Source organism: Dysidea avara, chromosome 7 (genome assembly GCF_963678975.1).
Source record: "Dysidea avara chromosome 7, odDysAvar1.4, whole genome shotgun sequence".
In the NCBI taxonomy this organism is placed as follows: Eukaryota; Metazoa; Porifera; class Demospongiae; order Dictyoceratida; family Dysideidae; genus Dysidea; species Dysidea avara.
In genome coordinates, this window is record NC_089278.1 from 36,826,755 (window position 1) to 36,851,583 (window position 24,829).

The following is a 24,829-nucleotide window of genomic DNA, read 5'->3' on the forward strand; positions in this document are numbered from 1 at the left end:
TAAAGCTGTGGGCACTGGTAATCCCACCTGGTCCTTCACCCCTTATGTGAGGCAGACCCCATGAGGATTTTCCTGTTCAGCACCTGAGTAAAACACAGGAGTCCCAGTACATGCTGGTTCACTGGGTAGGCATGACTGTGTTAGCATGGCACCCAAAGGCTTTGTTTTACTTGAAGGCTTTGTTTTGTGTGTGTGTGTGTGTTTGTTTGTGTGTATGTGTTTGTGTGTGCATGTGCATGCGTGTGTGTGTGTGTTGACTATATCATGTATACAATAAGTTCTACAATTTGCAATTCTCTCCATTGGAAGAAATGTTAAAGCTGCCAAATTCAATGCATGGGTTAGATGAAAGCACAAGGAGGGAGCCCAAAGGTTGATATAGGTGGCTTGTTTATTCCACTAATAACCACTTGGTTGCTACGTAGGTACGTGATAATACATTTCTTACAGCCCAGGGGAGTGGCCATGAATGTTCTGTATAGCCACTGCCTCTTCTGCCCATTTAGCACTAACTGATAGCAATAGCAATGTACATTACTTGTATTTAAGTCAGTTACTTTAGTGTATTTAGCATTATTAGTTGTGGATATTCTGAGATACGGACAGTAGTATGTTCCAGACTGCCCAGATAAGAGAAGTTCCACTGCATTCAGTTTACAGTGAAACCTCTATAATCCGATACTCATGGTGTAAGACAAACTGTGTTGGATTAGCAAGGATGTCGGATTATTGAGGTATTATTATATAGAAAAAGTCTTTTTGGTACACAAGACAATGTCAGATTATAGAGCTATATATATTCTGGATTACAGAGGTTTTAGTGTTCTGGATTACAGAGGTGTCAGATTAGAGAGGTTTCAGTGTAGGAACAATCATAATAATATCAACTAGTATGAAACAGAGAAAATAGAGATTTGCAGCATGACCGTACATGTGCTATAAAGACCATGATAGTTTTTCAAGTCTTTCATCAACGTAATTTATCTACCCTGAACAGCAGGTGGAAAAAACTAAATTACAAAATTGATAATGTACAAGGTTTCAGTGTTCCAATTGTTTTTATTATTCAAGGTTACCAGTATCCCTTGCCGCCTTGCCACCACTCCTAGCACTAGGTAGTAAAGTGTTGGGAAAAGAAATAAATCCAGTGTTCCAAATCATTGTGTAATTCTGATCCAGAGAATCAACTGTATAACTTCATATGGTCAACATATCTAGATTACAAGCCACAAGACTATTTTGGGCTGTCCAGACAATGGAGATGCACAGATAATAGAGGTCCAGATAAGGGAGGTTCCACTCTAATAATTACAGTAAAAAGTCATGCAGTCTCACCTGTGGCCATTAATTTTAGGCAACAAGCAAAGTCCATAATTATGCATGGTTAAATGTATGGACACTAATTGTGGGCATGTGTAGCACTTTCACATCTCAGATCAAAGGAATTCCAGAGGATACATTTGCCATGTATACCTCAACACAGGCTAGGGAGACATCTAAATGTACACTGGTGTACATTGAAATGTATCCTTGGAAGTGGTTGCACTTCTAAAAGAGCAATCCACTTTCATCAAAGCAACTTGCATGTAGATGAGGTAGTGGTACCACCCTTTGTTTGTTTTATACAAGCTCAGACCAAAATCGATTGTGGGAATAAATCAATGCTCTATGTTTGACCTGCACATGTACACAAAATTATTATACTGCTTGACAAGGTTACAACTTTTTTAACAGATGGACACAGAACCTACGTGGATCCATTCAAATGCTCATAATTATTATGTTTGACCTTTAACTCTTCTAAGAGTCTGGATATCATGATGCGACCAATTGACCATTTGGGTATTATATACTACATACCACACAATCCACACGGATTATTTCAGTATTGCAGCAAAATTTTGTGTTCTGTAACTTATGCATAATGAACAAATTATTTTTTTATAATAACAAAGGTTGCCCTTGGATTCACCATAATTATATATAATTGCAACGGCCATAATAGAATGATATTCTGTTCACACCTGAAAATATTGCATGGTTTAGAGGTTATGAGCCACATATGAATGCTCTGCTTTTGCAGGGCCATTCACATACTACACATGTAGCTACCCAACGCTATATAAACTATGAATGCTGCGTTGTACATTCTAACACTAAGTAGCTATAGATGAACACAAAGCTTTTAGCCAACGTGCTACCATGATTACACCTACGTATACCCAGTGAATCAGCAATAAGACACCTGTTCACTACTCAGGTACTGAGAGTCAATGCAAGCAAATCCTCCTGGGGCAGGTTGGACCATGCCTTACAGGTGACACACAAGGATGTGATATACTATTACTGTTATATGACATTGTCATCAAGTTAATGTTATTTCACTGTAATTTCTGCTACCATTTTGGATTTCTGATTGCATTCAATGATGCTACTGAACTATGTTCAAGCATGTCTATACAAGCACACATTCAATCACACGTACCAACCTATTTGTATGCACTTAACTTTATATTTAATCTACATGTGGTTATTATCAACATTGCTTACATAACCATAACACACTCCACTATACATCCCAAATTTGTGCACATCCATTTACAAGCACAATCTCCCATAATACACATACACTGATTATATTATAGCCCACTTGTGATCACATTACAACACACAATCATTTTATAATTTTATTGTACATGTACCCACCTGCATAAACTAAACACACATGCACCCACCCCAGGGTTATGCTTGCAATATGCAATCTTCACCCACATGTGCAATGCATTATTAATGCAAACAAGGTGCACATAGATATTTTCAACTGTCAGGTATCCGATTGCCATTGATGCATGGTATAAACATTTAGTGTGCACAAAGTATATGTTGATCAATAAAATTATTTCATAGAAAGACATAGTCTTTTAACACACGCTTGCTTAAGTGTGGGTTTTAAGCAGGACTTGCAGCGTCCACAGTTATCTGATCTGCAGCCAGCACAGGTTCCGCAGCGGCGTTTTCTTTTTTTTCTTGCTATAGACATAGTAATCGCATAATACATACTGTAGGAACAATACCCACTACTATGATAGGTTATGAAATTTACATAAAGCAACAGCACCTTCAATGAAACACAAGGAGAACTAATTAATAATGAGTCTATGTCTCAGGGTTGAGAGATCATGAATATTGTACAAATATGTATTATGTATATCTGGGCTTCTTATCACTCCCAAGAAACAGTAGGCAAGTTTATTTCCACACATACGTACCTGTACCCTGCTGACTTCTGCTCACAACTAGTGCGGAAAATCTCTGTTGTAAATGGTCTAGCATTAACAGTTCACATACTTGTGCCCTGCTGACTTCCGTTCACAACTATTGAGGAAAATCTCTGTTGTAAATGGTCTAGTATTAACAGTTCACATACTTGTGGCCTGCTGACTTCCATTCACAACTATTGGGGAAAGATCTCTGTTGTAAACAGTCTAGTATAACTATCTCACATACCTGTACCCTGCCGACTTCTGCTACCAACTGGAAAATCTCTGTTGTAATGGTCTAGTATTACCATCTCACATACATACCTGTAGCCTCCTGACTTCCATTCACAACTAGTGGGGGAAATCTCTGTTGTTAACTGACTAGTATCACCATCTAACATACCTGTACCCTCTTGACTTCCGTTCACAGCTAGTGGGGAAGTATCTCTGTTGTTAACTGACTAGTATCACCATCTAACATACCTGTACCCTGCTGACTTCTGTTCACGACTAGTGGGGAAAAACCACTATTGTAAACAATATAGTATCACCATCTCACACACCTGTACCCTGCTGACTTCCGCAACCAACTGGAAAATCTATGTTGTTAACTGACTAGTATTACCATCTCACATACCCGTATCCTGCTGACATCCATTTACAACTAGTGGGGGGAAATCTCTATTGTACATGGTCTAGTATTACCATCTCACTTACATACCTGTATCCTCCTGACTTCCATTCACAACTAGTGGGGAAAAGTCTCTGTCATAAACTGACTAGTATCACCATCTAACATACCTGTACCCTGCTGACTTCCATTCACAACTAGTGGGGAAGTGTCTCTGTTGTTAACTGACTAGTATCACCATCTAACATACCTGTACCCTGCTGGCTTCCATTCACAACTAGTGGGGAAAAATCTGTTATTAACTGACTAGTATCACCGTCTTACATACCTGTACCCTGCTGACTTCTGTTCACAACTAGTGGGGAAGTACCTCTGTTGTTAACTGACTAGTATCACCGTCTCACATACCTGTACCCTGCTGATTTCTGTTCACAACTAGTGGGGAAAAATCTCTGTTGTTAGCTGACTATAGTATCACCGTCTCACATACCTGTACCCTGCTGATTTCTGTTCACAACTAGTGGGGAAAAATCTCTGTTGTTAGCTGACTATAGTATCACCGTCTCACATACCTGTACCCTGCTGACTTCTGTTCACAACTAGTGGGGGAAAATCTCTGTTGTTAACTGACTATAGTATCACCGTCTCACACCTGTACCCTGCTGACTTCCGTTCACAGCTAGTGGGGGAAAATCTCTGTTGTTAACTGACTAGTATCACCATCTAGCATACCTGTACCCTGCTGGCTTCCGTTCACAACTAGTGGGGGAAAAATCTCTGTTGTTAACTAACTAGTATCACCATCTAACATACCTGTGCCCTCCTGACTTCCGTTCACAACTAGTGGGGTAAAATGTATGTTGTTAACTGACTAGTATCACTGTCTCACATACCTGTACCCTCCTGACTTCCGTTCACAACTAGTGGAGAAGTATCTCTGTTGTTAACTGACTAGTACCACTATCTCACATACCTGTACTCTGATCATTATCTAAAAATTGATATATGTGATAGCTTTATTAGCGATGTGTTGAATGAAGACATCACGATGAAAGTTACGATGTACTGCATGAGAAAGATTGACAAAGCTGGCGGGTTTGACAGTTACGTATACCATACTCCAGCTGTGGAGCTTGACTCCAAGTTTGGTGAAGATCTGAAGCATCGCATGGCAGTCGAGCTGTGCAAAAGGAGAGACAAGCCAGTACCCCCTTTAGTAATTCATTATCATAAACCACCAACTGATGAGATATGGAAGGAACGTGTACAGGAGTGGAAGAAAGAAAGAATAGCTGCTGTGTTTACTAGGCCATTAACTAAAATGCATCAATGTATTGGAATTAATCATTATCGGTTTATGAACAGCTAGTTATAGCTGGTGTATCTGTAGCATTGGATACCAAGTTGCCAGAATAGGAAGTAATAACCTTCAGGTATTATGCAGTACTGATCATGATTTGAAGTATCTGCTGAATGACCCACTTGGTTGGAAGACATTATTTTGTCTCGTCCCCAGCCACTCATGTGCATGCGCTCGATCATGCAAAATTAAATGTGTGGGAAGTTGGGAGACCAGACTAGGAAGACATCTCCCACACAGTAAACCCTTTTTATTTGTTTAAAGGCTTTATGGTGTAAGCACCGAGGATCTGAAGGTAACAGATACCAACAGCCATTATTTGCATTACACTACACTACTTAATTACATGCATATGTACAGTTGCAACTACTTACTGCCTAGTTATGTACATTGTAAGTGTTTCAAGATGAGGTAGGTACCAGTGTTGCTGGAGTCATCACATAGAAAGGACCATGTTTCAATTCTTCTGAATAGATGTAAATGTTGTTTACATATTCCTTAATTCCCATCTATTCCACCGACCTGGGAAACACCCTTGTAAAGGCTCTGCCTTTTGGTGTCACCCTGTCTCTTGACAAATCAGATAAATATTAACCTATTTTTAGACCATGTATTCCAATCAGCAAGTAATGTATATATTGAGAATTAAAAATTGAGTCAGGCCATGCAAGTACCTGTCTGAACTATTTGTATTGTTAAATAATTTGCAGGTGGCATTCTCTTCTGCTGTCAGCCTGAGAGTACTAGCATTCATTCTAAATTTACATCATCACTACCATCTTCTGATAACTTTAATTTGCGATTGTCTCTAACTGAAAGACATACTTTTCATACCGCTCTTCAAGTTTTTAAGATTGTTAACAGGATTTCTCCTCCTTATTTACATGGAGTTTTTTCGTTTGCTGTAGATGTCACTGGTTGCTCTAGTAGAAACGTACACAGGTTACATGTTCCCAGTGTTCGAACTAATTTTGTCAAACGGTCATTGGCCTACAGGGGCACAGCCATCTGGAGCAGATTACCACCAGCTCTTTATGGTGCTAAAACTGTGTCAGAATTTAAGAAATTGTATTGCATGTTGTAACTTCGTTTTGTGTATGTATGTATGTACTGTAAGTTACTCATATTGTATTTGTGTTCTCAGGGCATAGCTGAAAAACAGCCTTTTTGGCTGATGCTATTTTCCCTGATTAAATTTTTTTTAAAAAGCGTCATTGTGATTGTAAAGATTATGCACCTATCAATGTATTGCCCCACCACCCCCTCCCCCCCTCGGGCGTAAGTGGGGCTTTACAGGGGGATTGACACGAAACTGCTGCCCCACTATGGGGCATTTGACGATCGTTCAGTAAGCACCCAAATATTTTTTGTTGTAACTTCCTTCGCTATGTCAAATCCCGCGTTGCAACTGGGGCCAACGGTGGGGATTTGACACGATAGGTTTGCAGTCTCGTGCCCAGACCGCAGCCGGATCCACAACTTTTGGGGATCGTTGATTAGCGGTGATGAATAGCAAACGTTTGTTAATAGGAAATACGGCGCGCGTTTGCTTGGCAAGGCTGCATCCTTGGGTATGCGCGGGCGTATTTCCTATTGTCGCTTCGTTAACAAGCCTTTGCTATCCATCACCACTAATCAACGATCCCCAAAAGTTGTAGATCTGGCTGCTGTATACTTAATGTTCTTGTTATGTTAGTATTTATTTTTGTTCTTGTAGTAGTTTTATTTTACAGGTGTATTTGTTTATGTCATTGTTTTTGTAATTTCTGGTGTGTATGTTAGGGTCCGCAACGCGAAAAATCGATATCCTCCAATCAACTACCTAACTATTGTCATGTGTTAGGCTAAGTGTAACTTGAATAACACCAGCGTGGCAGCCAAGTTTGTCACTCTCTTCTGGTAGAAAACGATACAAATGTCTTAAAATCACGTGATTTTTCGTTGCAGCATTTCGTAGGGTTCTTCGTATGCCACGATATTCACTCTCAACATTGTTCAAGTAGTTTATCATCAACTCAAAGTATTGGTGGTTTGATTTTATTGGTCAGTTTCTGGTGGCAGCACGATTTGTGTGCCTTTTTGGCGACAGACAAAATGTTTCTTGCTCTGGAGTACAGGACAAGCAGAACAGCAACTGCGCCGTGGGTCAGCAATGACCAGTACTAGGTAAAGTACCTGCATGCGGAGTATGGTTATAATTGAAGCTTGTTAGCCATCTGGCTGAGCCATCTATATGCTGAAATTCGGCTAAAATGACGCGATTTTTGCAAACAAATACCAGAATGGTTGATACATCAGTGAGACAGTCTGCGAAAGCAAGGATACGAAGCTTAAAAACACCTAACAATACGGCTATCTCGCCCAGTAAACGCATAGAGCAATCCAATGCATGAAATAGGCACTCACGTGATCGAAATTCAAATCGCGGAAATACCCATGAAATCGCTTTCATTTCTGATTAAGAACTATGTAGTGTGCTCCTTTTGTAAATATTTGCGTTAATTGTTCACTCAGGCGTGGTCTGGGCCAGTGCAGGTGTGTTTTATGCTGCGATGGCATCATAGGGAGAGTCTCAGACTACTGGGCTAATCGAGATGTTGAACCTAATGCACACAAACTGATTGTCACTTGATTCCAAGTGATTTTAATGTAATTGGAAAAGATTATGACTGTATTATCCGAGATTTGAATATCGATCACGTGAGTGCCTATTTCATGCATTGGATTGCTCTATGCGTTTACTGGGCGAGATAGCTATACTGTTAGGCGTTTTTAAGCTTCGTATCCTTGCTGTCGCAGACTGTCTCACTGATGTATCAACCATTCTGGTATTTGTTTGCAAAAATCGCGTCATTTTGGCCGAATTTCAGCATATAGATGGCTCAGCCAGATGGCTAACAAGCTTCAATTATAACCATACTCCGCATGCAGGTACTTTACCTAGTACTGGTCATTGCTGACCCACGGCGCAGTTGCTGTTCTGCTTGTCCTGTGCTCCAGAGCAAGAAACATTTTGTATGGCGACAAAAAGCTGCACAGATCGTGCTGCCACCAGAAACTGACCAATAAAATCAAACCACCAATACTTTGAGTTGATGATAGACTACTTGAACAATGTTGAGAGTGAATATCGTTGCATACGAAGAACCCTACGAAATGCTGCAACGAAAAATCACATGATTTTAAGACATTTGTATCGTTTTCTGCCAGAAGAAAGTGACAAACTTGGCTGCCACGCTGGTGTTATTCAAGTTACACTTAGCCTAACACATGACAATAGTTAGGTAGTTGATTGGAGGATATCGATTTTTCGCGTTGCGGACCCTATGTATGTGCTTTTTGTGGGAAGTACGCCTACAGGCTTGTCCTTTTGTACAACCCGGTCTTTTGACAAAATTGATAATAACATAACATAACATGCACAAAAAATGTATTGGAGATTCACCAGACCCTTTTTTTCTCCGCCCCCACACAAAAAGAGCACAAAAAATGTATTGGTGATCCACCAGACCCTTTTTTTCTCCGCCCCACACAATAAGAAAAAAAGCGGTCTGGGCACGAGACTAATAGGTTTGCCCTACTATGGGGCATTTGACATTCGGCTGTGTCAAATCCCCACTATAGCCCCATATATATGCCCAAGGGGGCAGTGGGGCAATACATTGATAGGTGCATTATGTACTTGTCAATTTCATGCCCCACCCCAGGTGGGGATTTGACATTGCTTCTTGTCCCCACCCCTGGGGCAATTGACATTCACTGACCGATTTTCGGTAGTTGCATTTCTAAACAATAAAATCGCACTTGCTATATTCATAGATAATATATATCTAATCTAAAACAGCCAAGCTGTAAAAAAAGAGTGCGGCCCTCAAAAAGGCTATGGTGAAAAAAGATGTGAAATCCAAGGTGGCGGCCAAGAAATGGCTGTGATGGTAGGTTAATGGTAAAAATTTTAATAACAACAATTCAAGTGAATTTTGTGCCAAGACCAAGCGGCACCAAATTCATCTGAATTGTCGTTATTAAAATTTTTACCATTAACCTACCATCACAGCCATTTCTTGGCCGCCACCTTGGATTTCACATCTTTTTTCACCATAGCCTTTTTGAGGGCCGCACTCTTTTTTTACAGCTTGGCTGTTTTGGATTAGATTTCACTTCTTTTTGTATTTGTATCTTTGGGACTTTTTTAACTTATCTTTTTTTCTTTACCACAGGAAGAAGAAAAGATGAAGCAGATGTACTTTAAATATTTCTGATTTTATCAGTAAATGTAATATAATACATATATTTATTACAGAACTCTCCATGGTGGTTTCTTTGTAACTGAACACTCTACAAGGTGACATCTTCTAGCTGTTCTCTCTACAGGGTGAATTGTTTGTAGCTGAACTCTCTACAAGGTAATTTCTTCTAGCTGATCTCTCTACAGGGTGATTTGTTTGTAGCTAAATTCTGTACAGGTGATTTGTTTGCAGCTGAGCTCTTTACAGAATGGTTTCTTTGTAGCTGAACTCTCTACAAGGTAACTTCTTCTAGCTGAACTCTCTACAAGGTAACTTCTTCTAGCTGAACTCTCTACATGGTGGTTTGTTTGTAGCTGAACTCTCTACAAGGTAACTTCTTCTAGCTGATCTTTCTACAGGGTGATTTGTTTGTAGCTGAACTATCTACAAGGTAACTTCTTCTAGCTGATCTCTCTACAGGGTGATTTGTTTGCAGCTGAATTCTGTACAGGTGATTTGTTTGCAGCTGAACTCTTTACAGAATAGTTTCTTTGTAGCTGAACTCTCTACAAGGTAACTTCTTCTAGTTGAACTCTCTACATGGTGGTTTGTGTGTAGCTGAACTCTCTACAAGGTGACTTCTTCTAGCTAATCTTTCTATGGGTGATTTGTTTGTAGATGAACTATCTACAAGGTAACATCTTCTAGCTAATCTCTCTACAGGGAGATTTATTTGTAGCTGAACTATCTACAAGATAACTTCTTCTAGCTGATCTCTCTACAGGGTGATTTGTTTGTAGCTGAATTCTGTATATAGGTGATTTGTTTGCAGCTGAGCTCTTAAAGAATGGTTTCTTGGTAGCTGAACTCTCTACAAGGTAACTTCGTCTGGCTGAACTCTGTACGTGGTGGTTTGTTTGTAGCTGAATTCTCTACATGGTGGTTTCTTTGTAACGGAACTCTCTACAAGGTAACTCCTTCTAGCTACAGGGTGATTTGATTGTAGCTGAATTCTGTACAGGTGATTTGTTTGCAGCTGAGCTCTTTACAGAATGGTTTCTTTGTAGCTGAACTCTCTACAAGGTAACTTCTTCTAGCTGAACTCTCTACGTGGTGGTTTGTTTGTAACTTAACTCTCTACAAGGTGACTTCTTCTAGCTGATCTTTCTATGGGTGGTTTGTTGTTTGTAGCTGAACTATCTACAAGGTAACATCTTCTAGGAGCTCTCTCTACAGCGTGAATTGTTTGTAGCTGAACTCTCTATAGGGTTATCTGTTTGTAATAGAACTCTCTACAGGATGGTGTCTTTGTAGCTGCTCTCTCTATGGGGTGACTTGTTTCTAGCTGATCTCTCTGCAGGGTGATCTGTTCGTAGCTGAACTTTCTACAGGATGATTTGTTTGCAGCTGAACTCTTATATGATGGTTTCTTTGTAGCTGAGCTCTGCATGTACAAGGTAACTTCTTCTAGCTGATCGATCTCTCTATATAGGGTGACTTGTTTGTAGCTGAACTATCTGCAAAGTGATTTGTTTGTAGTTGAACTCTCTACAAGGTGATCCTTCTAGCTGATCTCTCTACAGGATGACTTTTTCTAGCTGAACTCTCTACAGGGTGATCTGTTCATAGCTGCACTCTCTACAGGGTGATATGTTTGCAGCTGAACTCTCTACATGGTGGTTCCTTTGTAACTAAACTCTCTATAAGGTGATGACTTGTAGCTGATCTCTCTACTGGATGACTAATTGTTTCTAGCTGATCTCTCTATAGAGTTATAACTTTCTCTATAGAGTTATAACATGTTTGTATAGCTGAACTCTTTACAGAGTGGTTTTCTTGATTGGTTGCTGAACTCTCCAGCTACACGGTGACTTCTTTGTACTACAGAGTGACTTGTTTGTAGCTGAAGTCTCTATACAGAGTGACTTACTTGTAGCTGAACATTGCATAAAGTAACTTGTTTGTAGCTGATCTAGATGAACTCTCTGCTGGGTAGCTATTTTGTAGCTGAACCCTTTACGCAGTGACTTGCTTGTAGCTGAATTCTCTACAGAGTGACTTGTTGTCTCTACAAGGTGACTTGTTTATAGCTGAATTCTCTTCAGTGTGACTTATGATGTTCTGAATCTCTACAGCAACATATTTGTAGCTGAACTCTCTACAGGGTGACTTGCTTGTAGCTGAATTGTCTATAAGATTAACTGTTTGTAGCTGAACTCCCTACAGAATAACTCGCAATGTCATATAATTCTGTAATGGAGTAAGATATATACGTAGCTGAATGCTCTATTAGAGTGACTGTTCTGTTAGAATATCTCGATCTCGCATATGCTACACGTAGTTGGCTTTGGAATCATAACTCAGTGGTTTATAATCCGATTCTTCTGAACTACTACAAGGAATTTCTATAATTATTCCAGCTACACACCGATTTTCAGTTCACTGCTCTAAGCGGTTTGCCTGGTAGGCGTGAAAACTAATAGTTTTTTTTTCATAAAAATCGATCGCGTAATTGTGACACAGGTTGAGTTTTGTGTCATATCTTGATGGTCTTTAACTGGATTCCTTTCAAACCACAAAAAGGCACTCCTACAATAGTTACTCCATCTACATAGCAATTTTCAGCTCATTCCTTCAAGCGGTTTACCCTGTGGGCGTGACAGACCTTCGACCTTATTTACGCATAACTCCATGAATGTTCATCGGATTCCTACCAAACTTGGTACTGAGATTCGCTTTAATGAGCCCTTTAAGTGTACCAAATTTCAGCCCGATTGGAGCACGAATTCGCGTTTTATGGTGGATTTTGCAAAGTGTGCGAAAAGAAGAAGTAAAAGAAGAAGAAAAAAACCCGAACTTTGGCCGCTCGTATCTCGGAAATGGCTGGAGCGATTTTCTTCACATTTGGAATGTGGACTCCCCAACCTAGCCGGCACTTCTGTAGCAACTTCGGTTTCAATCGGATAAGGAATCACGGAGCTACAAAGGTGTGAAAATCGCGTTTACTTTCTTCCTGTAAATCTACTCACGGTGTGGCGCGCCGGCTACTTGGGCCGCACGACACACTACCGTGTGTCTTGATATATTAATATCTATGCTATAACTACAGGTGCGCTTAGTTATCCTTGAGGTGTTGTCAAATCCCCTACTAGGGTGTGGGGATTTGACAACCAATTTTGTCCCAGTAGTGGGGAATTTGACACCATGATTTGTCAAATCCGGTCCCCTGTACATTAAATTGACAGTGAAGTGCATTAGTTTGTGCCTTGAAAGTTGAATGTGTGTGTGGTGCTTACGGGCTCCTGGGTTGGTGGCTCGTGTAAGATTGAATTAACAGCCATATGGAAAATTTCAAACTTTAAAGCTTGCTCGTACTGTATAAATGCAACGGAGCCGGCTTATAAGTACAGTGTACCCGGAGGAAAGGTGTAATGCATTGATTGTGGGTTTGTAATAATGAGTAGTAAACGGAAACGAATTAGTAGTGAAATGTACGTCGCTGAGGAGAGCTTTACGTACCAATACACTTTCTGGGGGAGGACGACAGTAGTCAGTGAGACAGTTTCCTTTTCGTGCCCACAGGACGCGCGAGAGGTCGCCCTCTGGTTGATGAAGAAGCGCAGCATCCCGAATACGTCGAGGATGATCTGATCGAGAAATTAACAGAATTTATTGAAACAACACTGGCAGAAAAGCTTGCTTCGCAGGAGACACAATGTTTAGAAGATTACCTTAAGCAGGATGGTGGCAGTAAAAGTACCGTTGATGCTTGGGCGGAGTTGTACAAGCGAGAACATGCAGAGTTTGCACAGTGTGGAAATGAGCGATGAAAAGACGTTCTCCCAAATCTACCACACACTAATACACTCTCCAGCAGCAGATACCTTGTTCCAACTGGAGCACAGCTATGCCTTTGCTGTAAGTGAAATGCTAAAAAGCAAGGAAAATGCATCAGAAGTGCTGGAGAAGAAGTGAGTTTTGTAGGTTTTTGTTATGTAAAAATTATGAGGACTGCTTGGCAGGATAATGGGTGAATTAGCTGCAGCAATGGGTGGACTTGGTACAACACATTCAGAGAGTAATGTGAATTTGATGACGAGGGAGCACACTCATGCACGAGAAGTAACATGATATAATTTGTTGTAGTCTTTATCTGTCCTCGTATAAAAGCCACATTCAAATAAACTCCTGCTGGAGTTTCCAGCACATTTGGAAAATAAATCCTGGTCTCAAGTATAGACTCTGGCTATTAATAGAGTCTACTTTTAATGTCTTGAACTCTTTCCTTGTTGATGTCCTTGTCCTCTTTCCTTGATGCTGTTTCTTCAAAAACTAACATTAAGTTTAGAGCCATTGGATATGTATCGTACAACTGTTTTTCAATCATTTTAGGCCTTGACTATACTTGTTTAACATTCCACCATGACTAAATGCCAGGCATCACTCAGACATATCCTCAGTCTGAAATATATAAAGGCCCTATTCATTTACAGGTACGTCAAAAATTGTTGGCAAGGAAATACAAGCGTGAGCTTTTTTATACAAGGAAATATAACTTCATGGACTAGTAAGGTTACACCTGTAGCTAGGACTACACCAATTTTACAGTATCTATTGTTATCAGGTTGATGGTACTATTTAATGAAGTATCATCAGAACTGTTATATTGCTGCAGGTACCAATTTTGTGTAGCCGACTAGCGCATCACTTGCTAACAGAAATATTTGATGCTGATGAAGGCTTACTCTAATAGAATGGTCTAATAGAGCAGTCACTTTATTTTCAGATCCCTGAAGTTTGGATTTATGGTTGTTAAACTGCTAGTAAATATTCATACTATGTGATTCAGTAATGTTTGGGTAGGAAATGCACAGGTTTGGGATTGAGTACTGTTGTCTCAATTCACTGACCCTTCTCTTCAATCTTTACTTGTCAAATTGCAGTTTTTGGCAACTGAATTTGTCACTTAGATGATTGAATTTGAATTTGTCACTTTGGTTCATTTGTAGCAAGATTGGCAGCTGGAGAAAACACGAAAACAAGTGTATTCTTGTATAACTGTAGTAAACAACTCTATAATACAGAAGCTGTTAATTATTCTGCTACAACTTTTCAGCAACATTCACAAGTTACTTGTGAATAAGCTAATTAACTTCCTATCAGCTTTGCTCAGCTTTGCTTAGTTACCTCCTATCAGCTTTGCTTAGTTACCTCCAATCAGCTTTGCTTAGTTACCTCCTATCAGCTTTGCTTAGTTACCTCCTATCAGCTTTGCTTAGTTACCTCCTATCAGCTTTGCTTAGTTACCTCCTATCAGCTTTGCTTAGTTACCTCCTATCAGCTTTGTTTAGTTACCTCCTATCAGCTTTGCTTAGTTACCTCCTATCAGCTTTGCTTAGTTACCTCCTATCAGCTTTGTTTAGTTACCTCCTATCAGCTTTGCTTAGTTACCTCCTATCAGCTTTGCTTAGTTACCTCCTATCAGCTTTGCTTAGTTACCTCCTATCAGCTTTGCTTAGTTACCTTCTAGTGTCTCAAGTGTAACTCTCCATGACAAAAATGATTACCTCATGATGAGCGGTTATTATTATTATTAACACTTTACAGTGACCAGCATTGAAGGTCTGACAGCAACATGTATTAGGAATACCTAACCTAATTTCAAGGATTTAGACTTAATGACTTGAGTTGCTTCCTTGTAAACAATTGTGACCATTTCAACAAAAACCTGACTTGTTCGCACATCTTCCAATTTTTTTAATTTTCTCAGCATTATCTAAAAATGGATCATCAAAGTTTCATCCTTTCGTGGTGGAGTAGTTTTGGAATTGTATTACTAGATGTAAGAAAATTGATTTCTACAGTGACTATACTGAAAACAAACGGTTACGTTCGCAGCCAAAGCTTCTGTTTGCATTAGTCTGCAGCATTGGATTTTCATTTAAAATTCACTATACACTGTAGATTAGCAAGTACAATGTTAGCTCTGTAGTCACTTATACATATGGGTATGAAGGCGGAAGAAATGACTACAATCTTGTTTATGTTTACCGCATTGTAAACAAACATACGTCATACATAGACTGTTGGGGCTACAGAAATGAAGCAATATTTTCAAACTCTTCGTGAGCAGGCGAATAAGATGGTGTATAATTTTAATTGATTTTAGTCTTCCTTCTCTGAGCAATGGCCCAATAAATATGTGTGTGTCTTTTCTTTGTAGCATGCATAATTTTACAATTTTTAAGTGTAGTTTTTCTCAAAACCAATGCTTGTGCAAACAAGTTGAGTTTTTGCTGAGCACTATTTAATTATGATGAATTCTTGTGCCGAATTCTAATGTCAATGTGACAAACTCCATTGCCAAAACAGTATAATATAGGATACTTATTTTACTTAGTGCATATTATAATTTTGTAGTCCCTGGGAGCTCACTGGGCAAGTGAACTAAGTCAGTTGCAAGAAACTCAGAAGAGAGAGTATCGTGACTTTGTAGTAAAGCTTCATGATGACATGTTAAATGATGAGTTGGGAAGTGAGTCTGATATATAAAGTATAGCAGTATATGTACTCTAGTAGTACATGGCTGTTCTAAGAATTACCAGTATATATACTCTATTACTAACTGATTGTGAGACATGCCCTATGTGTTTACACTGTTCAGGGGACAGGACTCAGTCTCTTTTGGGTGACAAGAGAGCAGTGTCTTCAGGCTCCATTATTCCACAGGAGGAAGGGTACACTGAAACACCACCTGAACCACGAATGGAGGAGAGTTTCACCATCCATCTTGGTAAGGAAATTCTCTGTATCTATCATTCCGTACACCTGCATATACAGTACAACTTTAGCCCTTTGGAGATCACAGTCTATTAGGAGCATTCAGTGTAGTCTAACAAAATTACTGACTATACTAGCCATACTTGTTTGTGCCTATAGCATTGAGGATTACTAAATTACTTGTTTTATGGATGAGCATGCCACCAAAGAGTCAAATTATTAAAATTCTGAGACCATGTTGTTCTTGTTTTCTCTAATCCAGGTTCCCAGTTAAAGACGATGCACAACTTGAGAATGTTATCATGCAACGTGTTGGACTTGTGTAGGCACTCGACCACATTTACTGGGTATGTGTGTGATCAATAGTTCATAACCTCAATGATGTGTATAATGAACTTATGGTGTGACAGAGTTTGTGTGTTATTTGCTATACACTAGTTACCTGCAAGAGATTTGGAGAGTGGGGTGGGGTTAGATATACACATACTTTTACTTGTGAAAGAATTAATGATTCCAGTTTTAGGGTTTTTACTAGAGCTGAAACAGATATCCGTATGATCCGGATATCCGGATAATAATTTACTATCCGGATAGTACTTTGAAGCCAAGCAGATAGTAATAACTTAAAGCCATTTATCTGTCCAACTTCTCATCACTAGATGAATCAATTTTCATCATGGAGAGTTAGCTAAGCTAGATTATGTGAAGTTAACAGCAGCCTGGTAAGTTAATCAGCTTACTCGTGACCACGTCCATCGCTAAATTACGAAGCGAGGCTGTGAATGTTGCTGAAGAAGTTGTAACAGAATAGTTATTGCCTTATAAAGAGTTCTTTTCCAGCTGCCAATCTTGTTACAGACGGTGCAAAGTATCACTGTAACATTACCACAAACCTTACCACAAACCTTTTGCTATCATGTTAATGTTTGTTTGCTTCTAGTACTAGTAAAACAAGGATGTTTACAATAAACTATAAAATGTTTCTATAGCAAGTGATGATGTCACTATCCGTAGGATATCCGGATAGGTTTTGTTCAGGATATCCGGATAGTAAAAGTTGCTATCCGTTTCAGCCCTAGTTTTTACAGTATTGATTTTGTCCTTTACACAATGGTGTGAATTTCAGGATTATAGACAACATAATTAATGGCGTACAAGGCAATGTGTTAATAATATTATACCCCTCACAACAATATTAAATAACTTTTAAGAGTCAAATTTGGATGGCAAATAATAGTAAGAAAGCAGTATTTGTGAGGAAGCCTGTAATTGCTTCTATTGAACACTTTGAAACTTTGTGCAACATTGGTACAACTATTGTTTGTACTAGTAAGTAATGTAGCTCTGCAGGTAAGTAGTGTCTATCAGCAAATCCCGGCCCATTGAACAAGGAGAGAGTGAGTGTTTGATCTGTACAATTGTGTCTGGAACTTGTGCATCCCCAAATATCTCCTGCTTGTTAAATGGGATAGAGAAATGACTGTGTAATCATACAGTACAGTAGTACTGTATGGTAGGGACGATGAAGATGTGGGTACGGCCCATGATAGAATATCACCCGAAAACCTGCCTCGATTTATCTTCACTATGACATGACAGTATTGGTTGGGTAAAATCAAGCCCAAAAAGTACCTTCAGGTCGACTAGAAATGTCAAGTTGTTACAGAATTTTTAAAAATTTGTGCTTGACGGAATTTCTGTTGCCTAGGCCTATTTTAATTCCTACATTTTCTGTGCCATTTTTTTTTTCTTTCATCATGAAGATTGTATGTTCCACACAACTTACCGCCTATCAAACATGATCAGAAGATAGTAACCAGCATCTGTAAATTTACGTATTTTGATGGCGTGTAACATAGACAAGTGGGAACTGCACAAGTTATGATGGTGTGTGACTTGTGGTCCCTTATACTATATATCCTAGCAAGCAATAACCATTATGAGATTATTACATAGCAGTAATCTCAGCATATTCTTTAAAGATATACAAGCGGGTCTTTCAAATGGTTAGAGGCCTGCTAGAAAGACTTCAAGCATTGCAAATCTCACTTTGATCATTGAATTGCTGTGCATATTGCAGGCTAATAGCCCGCAGTAAGCAATCAGTCACTCAAGCCAACATGAGTTTAGTCACTCAATTAAGTTTATAACTAGACAGATGCTATCAGCATCATGGAGTGAGCTGTAATTGTGCTTTATATGATCTTGTGACTGTGAAGCAGTAGTAGTCATTACATATATTGAACATGTTCTGAATAACTACATAAATATTACAATTAAAATCAATGTATATACATTTCTTTTATATTCCACTGCATATATTATGGTTGGAAGTGTTGAAGACTGCGCAGTCAATTGTGAACAATCTGGTAGCTTTTTGACTGTTGTCACTAGTACTATCAATGTCATCACTAGTACTATCACTGTCATCATTCAGTTGTAAATAGCTGCATTATCACTATGAAGGTGCTTGGAGTTGCGTGTTTTCGCTTCCACCGCTATTGAAGATTCCAAAAACATGCAGGCAGCCTCTTAGGTGGTGCTCATTCCGGAGGTGTGCGAAATCAAGAAGTTGCTGTGACAGTGATGATGACAAATACAAATAAGGAAGTCCAGTAATCTCCACCATTGATTTCATCTATGACGTTGACTAAAGAAATAGTAAGGTTTATTTAATCGTAAAGTTGCTGTGTAATGAACAATGACTGATATTGATCGTAAACTGTCGTATAATCGACGATGACTTACAGCTCTCTTGCCAGTGTGGGACTTGCTCAGGCTTACCCCAATAATTCCTAAAAGAATCCGTAAAGTCTTCAAACTTTTCTTTACCAAAGTGCTTCATGTTCTGATTCACCAAAACTTTTGTCATTTACAGTAGTACTGTACTTTAATATGCTATTCTGTACAATTAGAATGTGTTTGAAAGATAATCTGGTTACAACTTGACTTATATCCCCTATAGGGGTGCTCGCACATTCCAGCCACACAGACTGCAGACAGCCATGTCTCTCTACTCGGAAAAGTTGTCTGCATTGATCTTACTGGTCGATAGTCGGATCAACACACTGGGAGAAAACAAGAGAGGTATAGTTGTACTGGAGTATAGTATGTGTGAGACACCCATAATATTGAGACAGTGTTTTGCAGCTTACTTAGTTGTATATTGTGTTATTGTAAAGTCATGTAGTGGAAATGTTTATTTGAGAAGTGTCTCAATGTAGCTTTCATTCTGCATGTCTGATTTGGTAGTCAATACTTATCACACAAGTACAAGAAATTAAGGATGGAATATCCATTACTTCAATTGTAGCTAGGCAACCTCCCTTGTTTCACTACTTTATATTTCTATGGAATACAGAAATTCATTTTGCTTGTACTTGTTTGGTTACTTTTTGTAACATAATTATGATTGGTAAACTTGCACATACCACACGAAAAGAAAGAATGGTGCCTGACTTTGTCTGAATGCGGCCAAACCATAGTGAAGTGTCCATTATGCTCTTGTTCAGCTATGTCCAGGAAACAAAGAATGGTACAAGGAATACTTCTACAATCATCACTCACTATGGACAATATTGACAATTCCTGCTACAAATGTAGGGAAGCCATTATACAGTACCATAAATTGTCGATACCTTGCACTATCGGTTTTAGATGGGACACAAAGGAGGACAGGGCATGATGCATGCATTGTATGTACTGGCAGTACTGTGGTATTCCAAAAGCACCTGTTGGGCTGAAGTGACATCTATAGAAATATTACCTGTAGTTTACTTTCAGTGTGGTAACTTTGTTGTTCCTACTGTCCAGCACTATAAATCTAAAATTACCCACACAATACAATAGACTGAACATTCCTTGGACTGTAGAGTAGTGTAGATAATAAGACAATAAAGGAAATTTGGAAATAATGTGAAAACTTTGATTTTGCCAAAACAGACATTTTTTTTGTAAAGAAAAGCACCATTCTCAATTATTGCCATGAATATAATGTCTTCATTGTTTGGTCATTGTAGTATTTGCTAGCATCACTCACCAGTCAACTGATTTCCATTTTGCTGATATTGATGTGCAAATCAATGCGATCCGTAAACTAGCACAAACCACCAAGCAGGAGAACAAAGACTCTACCACCATTAGTCCTAATGGAATCCTAGCTACTGATGAGAATGGCCTGGACGTGCCATCATCTCTGAACTCATCCTCTCTTAGTGACTTCTCTAATGATGGTAGAGAACATGGCTACAACTTGGCAGCATTCAGAGGAGGAGATGCTGAAAGTGGTGGATCTGAATTAGGTCCTGCAGGATTTCTGGAACACTCTGAGTCAGTAATGTTATCACCAGGTAGGTATACTGTGTGGTTACATCATGATAGTACTGTATTATCAATAAAGTGAAGTATAAGTGAGTTACTTTGTCCAGACAATATAGTAATGTACTATTTCGTTGGTCCCCAATTTACAGTAGTTAGTTAGTTAGTTAGTTTGTCAGTCAGTCAGTTAGTTAGTTGATTAGTAGATAGTTCAGTTAAATAGTACAAATATAATATTCCATAGAAACTTGGTGAAAGCATTTTGGTAGTTCTGAAAACATATATGGGTTCAGTTATTGCCCAACCAATACAGCATGCTGAGCTGCCGTGAAGGAAAAATGACACTGGTTTTTGTTGGGTTAATCTTTATAATCTCTACTGTACAGTGATATATAAGCAAACACACTCATGGCACAGTGTATTTTAAATTTGTTGAATAACACACATCACAAACACACACACACAAACATACACATACATCGCACGCACACACACTACACACATCTGCATGTCTAATCACCCACACTGCTTTATACAATCCAGACAATTTGATGTCACTTGTGTCATACTAATGACGACTTATAGGGGCTGTACATAATACACCATCTTTTCCCCTCGAAATAAACTGTAAACTGGTTCCATTCTGGCAACTATATGATTTCCTAGTCCTTCTAACTGCTAGCTTTCTACTACTTGTCATTCTCAGGGGTATATTCCGATTCTCATGAAGGTGTGTTCTGGTCTCTACCCTACAAATTTGCACTACATTTGGGCCAAGGTTCTGGCTTTGTTCATTCATTTCAGCTGAACTTTAACTCACAAACTTGTCCCTTAACTGACATCATTCCAGGCAAAGAAGTAAACCATTACTTTCACTGTTGCACTCTATTTTGTCTATGAGTCCACCTCTAAAAGCACCTCACTTTCTTACATGCACATTGTTTAGAACACATAGTACACATCTGACGTCAGTACTATTCGTAGTGGCATGGCAGTGTGACACATGCTTCCATAAATTCATGTTTTAATTTTATCACATTTGCTTTTTGTATGAAAGTTACCAAATTGTAAGGTGAGTTCTTTAGGTACACATTTGAAATCCATAACAGGACACAGTGCATAAAAAAGAATTGACTGGTATAGTTTGCTGGCAGGTACTGTGTGCTTAAAAGTAAATAACCCATAGCAACATCCCGGAGGAAGAAATTCCCACCAATGAGTGTGCCTTCTACTTTACCACCAGCAGTGCTGCAAATATTTTTATCTAGGTTTGATCATTTTGGTTATTGTACACTCTCTCTCCCAGGTGATGTATATGTGACAAGACATTCTAATTTATCAGAAGTTCATGTCATCTTTCATCTTGTCACTGATCCATTGTTGTCAGTCAGTGACATACCAGCACGTCACTCTGTCATGGTGGGGTTACGTAACTGCTTACATGCTGCATCACATCATGACATACACACCATCACTATACCACTACTGATGGTACATGACATGTCACCAGTAAGTCAAATTGTGACTTGTGTTCTTATTAGTATAGTGATGCCACGATATGAAAAATTTTAATGACAATCACAATATCATGGGACTTATATCATGATAGTCACAATATATTAAATGAATTGAATACGTTGATGTTTTCACAGTACAAGATTTTAATTTTAACAATGATTTGACTAAAAGTTCACTCTTTTATGCATCACCACATGTTTCCAGAGAAATGTCCTCATAGTTTACAAATATTAAGCCACTTTTCACTAAATAATTTGTATTTTTTATATCACGATATAGATTTTTTCTCTATCATGATTATCATAAAACAATTCTATCACAATAATAAGATATATCATGGCATCACTAGTTCTTGTAATGTATGTTGCCCTCCAACAATTGCATATCCTTGGAAATGTAAAATTAATGTTTTAGTAATTTGATTTGCTGTATATGAAATATGTACTGTGTGTAGGAGATGACTATTAACTGGTGTTTGAAACGAGCTGAACTTGTGATGAAGTGTGTTAAAGGTACATGATATTGCTGTCAGCTATTAATGTAGCAGATTACATGTGGTAGGTTTTATGATGGAGAGCACGTCATGGGGAGGGGCTGATGCACGCACTATACAATTTGTTGTTCCACCAGTAAGTCATGTAATGTATGAATGTATACATGTCACAAAATTTACTATCTATAGGGTCTGTCAGATGAGCTGTTTGTTGACTTGTGTGAAATGTTACCACGTGTGTTTCGTATGGCCAGTACCCGTAATTTGACTAAGAGATAGTCAATGTGTAGCTTTATGTGTCATAATAATGTTATGGTTGTCAAGAAAAAAAAGCAATAGAACTGAATACATAGTTACCAAATACTTCTAATTATGTTTGCCTATTACTCACTAAGGCCACAACAACATTAACGTGGCAGGTAAACTAGAAGATAAAGAATGTTATGATGGCTGGTAGACTTGTGAATATTGTGTAAGCAACTGCAGTCATAGCAAAGTGAAGGGATTAGATAAATATTGATTCCCCACTTTATTTCAGAAATGCTTTAGCTCCTGCATTTGTAGAGATATACTCTAATCGAGCAGTCATGTACCCATATATAAGCTGAATAGCTATCTGACTGTCCATCTGTCACACCAAACTTGATATGAATCAACACAATCAGTGCTGATAATGAAACACTCATCATCAGGCTACTCTAGGATTATTATCACCAGTTCACAAGTGCTTCTGTTCATTCTCTGTGGTGCTCAAGGTGTAGAGAAAATCTGAGCTACATTCCTTAGTAAACTACAACACAAACTGTTCCAAGTGGTAGAACACTCAACTAACATGTAAGATGCACCCACATGTTGACACATGTTTTTCTTTGTAAACTGTACCTTTTTGTGCACCTTTTTAAACTCAACTTTACTTCATAGTGTCTTCACATGCAAAGCACATATCGATTAGTGAAATTAAACACTTATCACCTTGCAACTCTAATATGTTGTAGCAAATCAATACATGCTTTTGATATAGCGATGAAGGCTCAGATGGTAAGAGAAAGATCACAAAAAGTTGCATTCCTGTCAAACGACAGACAAGTAACTGTGGCGATTTATGTACCTCCCTTAACGCCAAGTGATTACGACCAACCTACATGGGTTTGATCTGCCTAGGTCATAACTTTTTTTTTCATTTTTAGGACCTTTTTGATGCACCATTTTGTTCATGGAATTTTTTATCCACAAACTCTGGATAAATACAGGTACATTTGCAATTTGCCTTCCCTACTACAAAAGTGCTCTGCATTCTATGCTATGTGCCAGTGCTGAGTATTAAGATCTGTGTGTTTATCCAGTGTGTTGTATTAGGCTTCTTTCACACTTACATGTTTTAAGTATAATTATAGGTGTGCACTGACATGCAAAACTGTATGAGGCTGTATTCAGATTTTCCTCATTACTGCTATAGTAAATAAATAACTAGCATGATTTGGCAGGTACTACTGTGCATCTGAAAAATGATATTACTGCCACCATGTGTATACCATAGTCTACACTGAGGAATTGTGTGTGCAATCACTTCACTTGACACAACTGTTTTGCTAATCCTGCTTACATCTGTTCACTCTAAATATGCTTATAGGATCATAATCATGTTACCTTAAAGGACTTTATCACTTTCATAGAACCTTTGCTTTCCTTACAGTAACTATAATTGCAAAATTAAATGTGTTGGCTTTAAAAAAATTATGCACAAGTTCGTTTTTGTTTAATTTGTTGATGGTAAGGTAAACATCATGTAGAAACTGAAACTGTGTTCTGTGTACAGTCTGTACACCACCTGTCAAGTAGGTATACAATGGGAGTGTATAAACAGTGGAATGGACTACTGGAATGGTGGAATGGATTTTTTAAAAGTTCAATATCATTTTTTAAATCCAAATAAATAGGATTCCCCTTGAAGTCAGCTCTTTTAGCATAATTCACCTCACCATAGACAAAGTTTACCAATATATTGTACTGTAAAGTAAGTTATGAAAATGCACAATAGCAGTTTATTGGGAACACTAAGAAGACTCCTGACTTAACCCTTGTTAGCTAGCTAGCTGATTACATGAATACATTGTGAAAGTACATTCACTGTATAATGAAGTATTCATTTATTATCAACTTTACCAGTTAGGCACTGGAGGACGAACACAGAAGGCAGAGCCTGTACGAGGTGTTTACCACTAACCTATAGGAGCCTAAGCG

The 24,829-nt window shown here is 38.6% G+C and overlaps 2 protein-coding genes across 3 annotated transcripts in view; one reads left to right on the top strand and one right to left on the bottom strand.

Annotated features, from left to right (window-relative positions):
* LOC136262576 (FERRY endosomal RAB5 effector complex subunit 3-like) overlaps nt 1-22,956 on the top strand; it is an 80,256-nt gene extending 57,300 nt beyond the window's left edge. The window contains exons 1-11 of one of the 2 annotated variants that reach the window (XM_066056910.1): nt 12,916-13,451; nt 13,503-13,602; nt 15,901-16,015; nt 16,145-16,273; nt 16,523-16,607; nt 19,226-19,347; nt 20,280-20,609; nt 21,884-22,086; nt 22,550-22,607; nt 22,657-22,724; nt 22,778-22,956. In XM_066056910.1, the coding sequence (XP_065912982.1) occupies nt 13,222-13,451; nt 13,503-13,602; nt 15,901-16,015; nt 16,145-16,273; nt 16,523-16,607; nt 19,226-19,347; nt 20,280-20,609; nt 21,884-22,086; nt 22,550-22,607; nt 22,657-22,724; nt 22,778-22,867 (1,530 nt within the window). In that variant the 5' untranslated portion in view covers nt 12,916-13,221 and the 3' untranslated portion in view covers nt 22,868-22,956. Of the gene's footprint in view, nt 1-12,915; nt 13,452-13,502; nt 13,603-15,900; nt 16,016-16,144; nt 16,274-16,522; nt 16,608-19,225; nt 19,348-20,279; nt 20,610-21,883; nt 22,087-22,549; nt 22,608-22,656; nt 22,725-22,777 lie in introns of those variants that run through there. The other variant, XM_066056911.1, reaches the window with a different exon arrangement.
* Nucleotides 2,653-4,807, bottom strand: LOC136261514 (CXXC-type zinc finger protein 1-like). The gene is made up of 5 exons (XM_066055523.1): nt 4,785-4,807; nt 3,508-3,611; nt 3,349-3,375; nt 3,270-3,296; nt 2,653-3,030 (listed from the first exon to the last, which is right to left on the bottom strand). The coding sequence occupies exons 2-5, from the start codon at nt 3,569-3,571 to the stop codon at nt 2,897-2,899; spliced, it is 252 nt and encodes an 83-aa protein (XP_065911595.1). The 5' UTR covers nt 3,572-3,611; nt 4,785-4,807; the 3' UTR covers nt 2,653-2,896.
* Nucleotides 22,957-24,829: the final 1,873 nt, after the last annotated feature.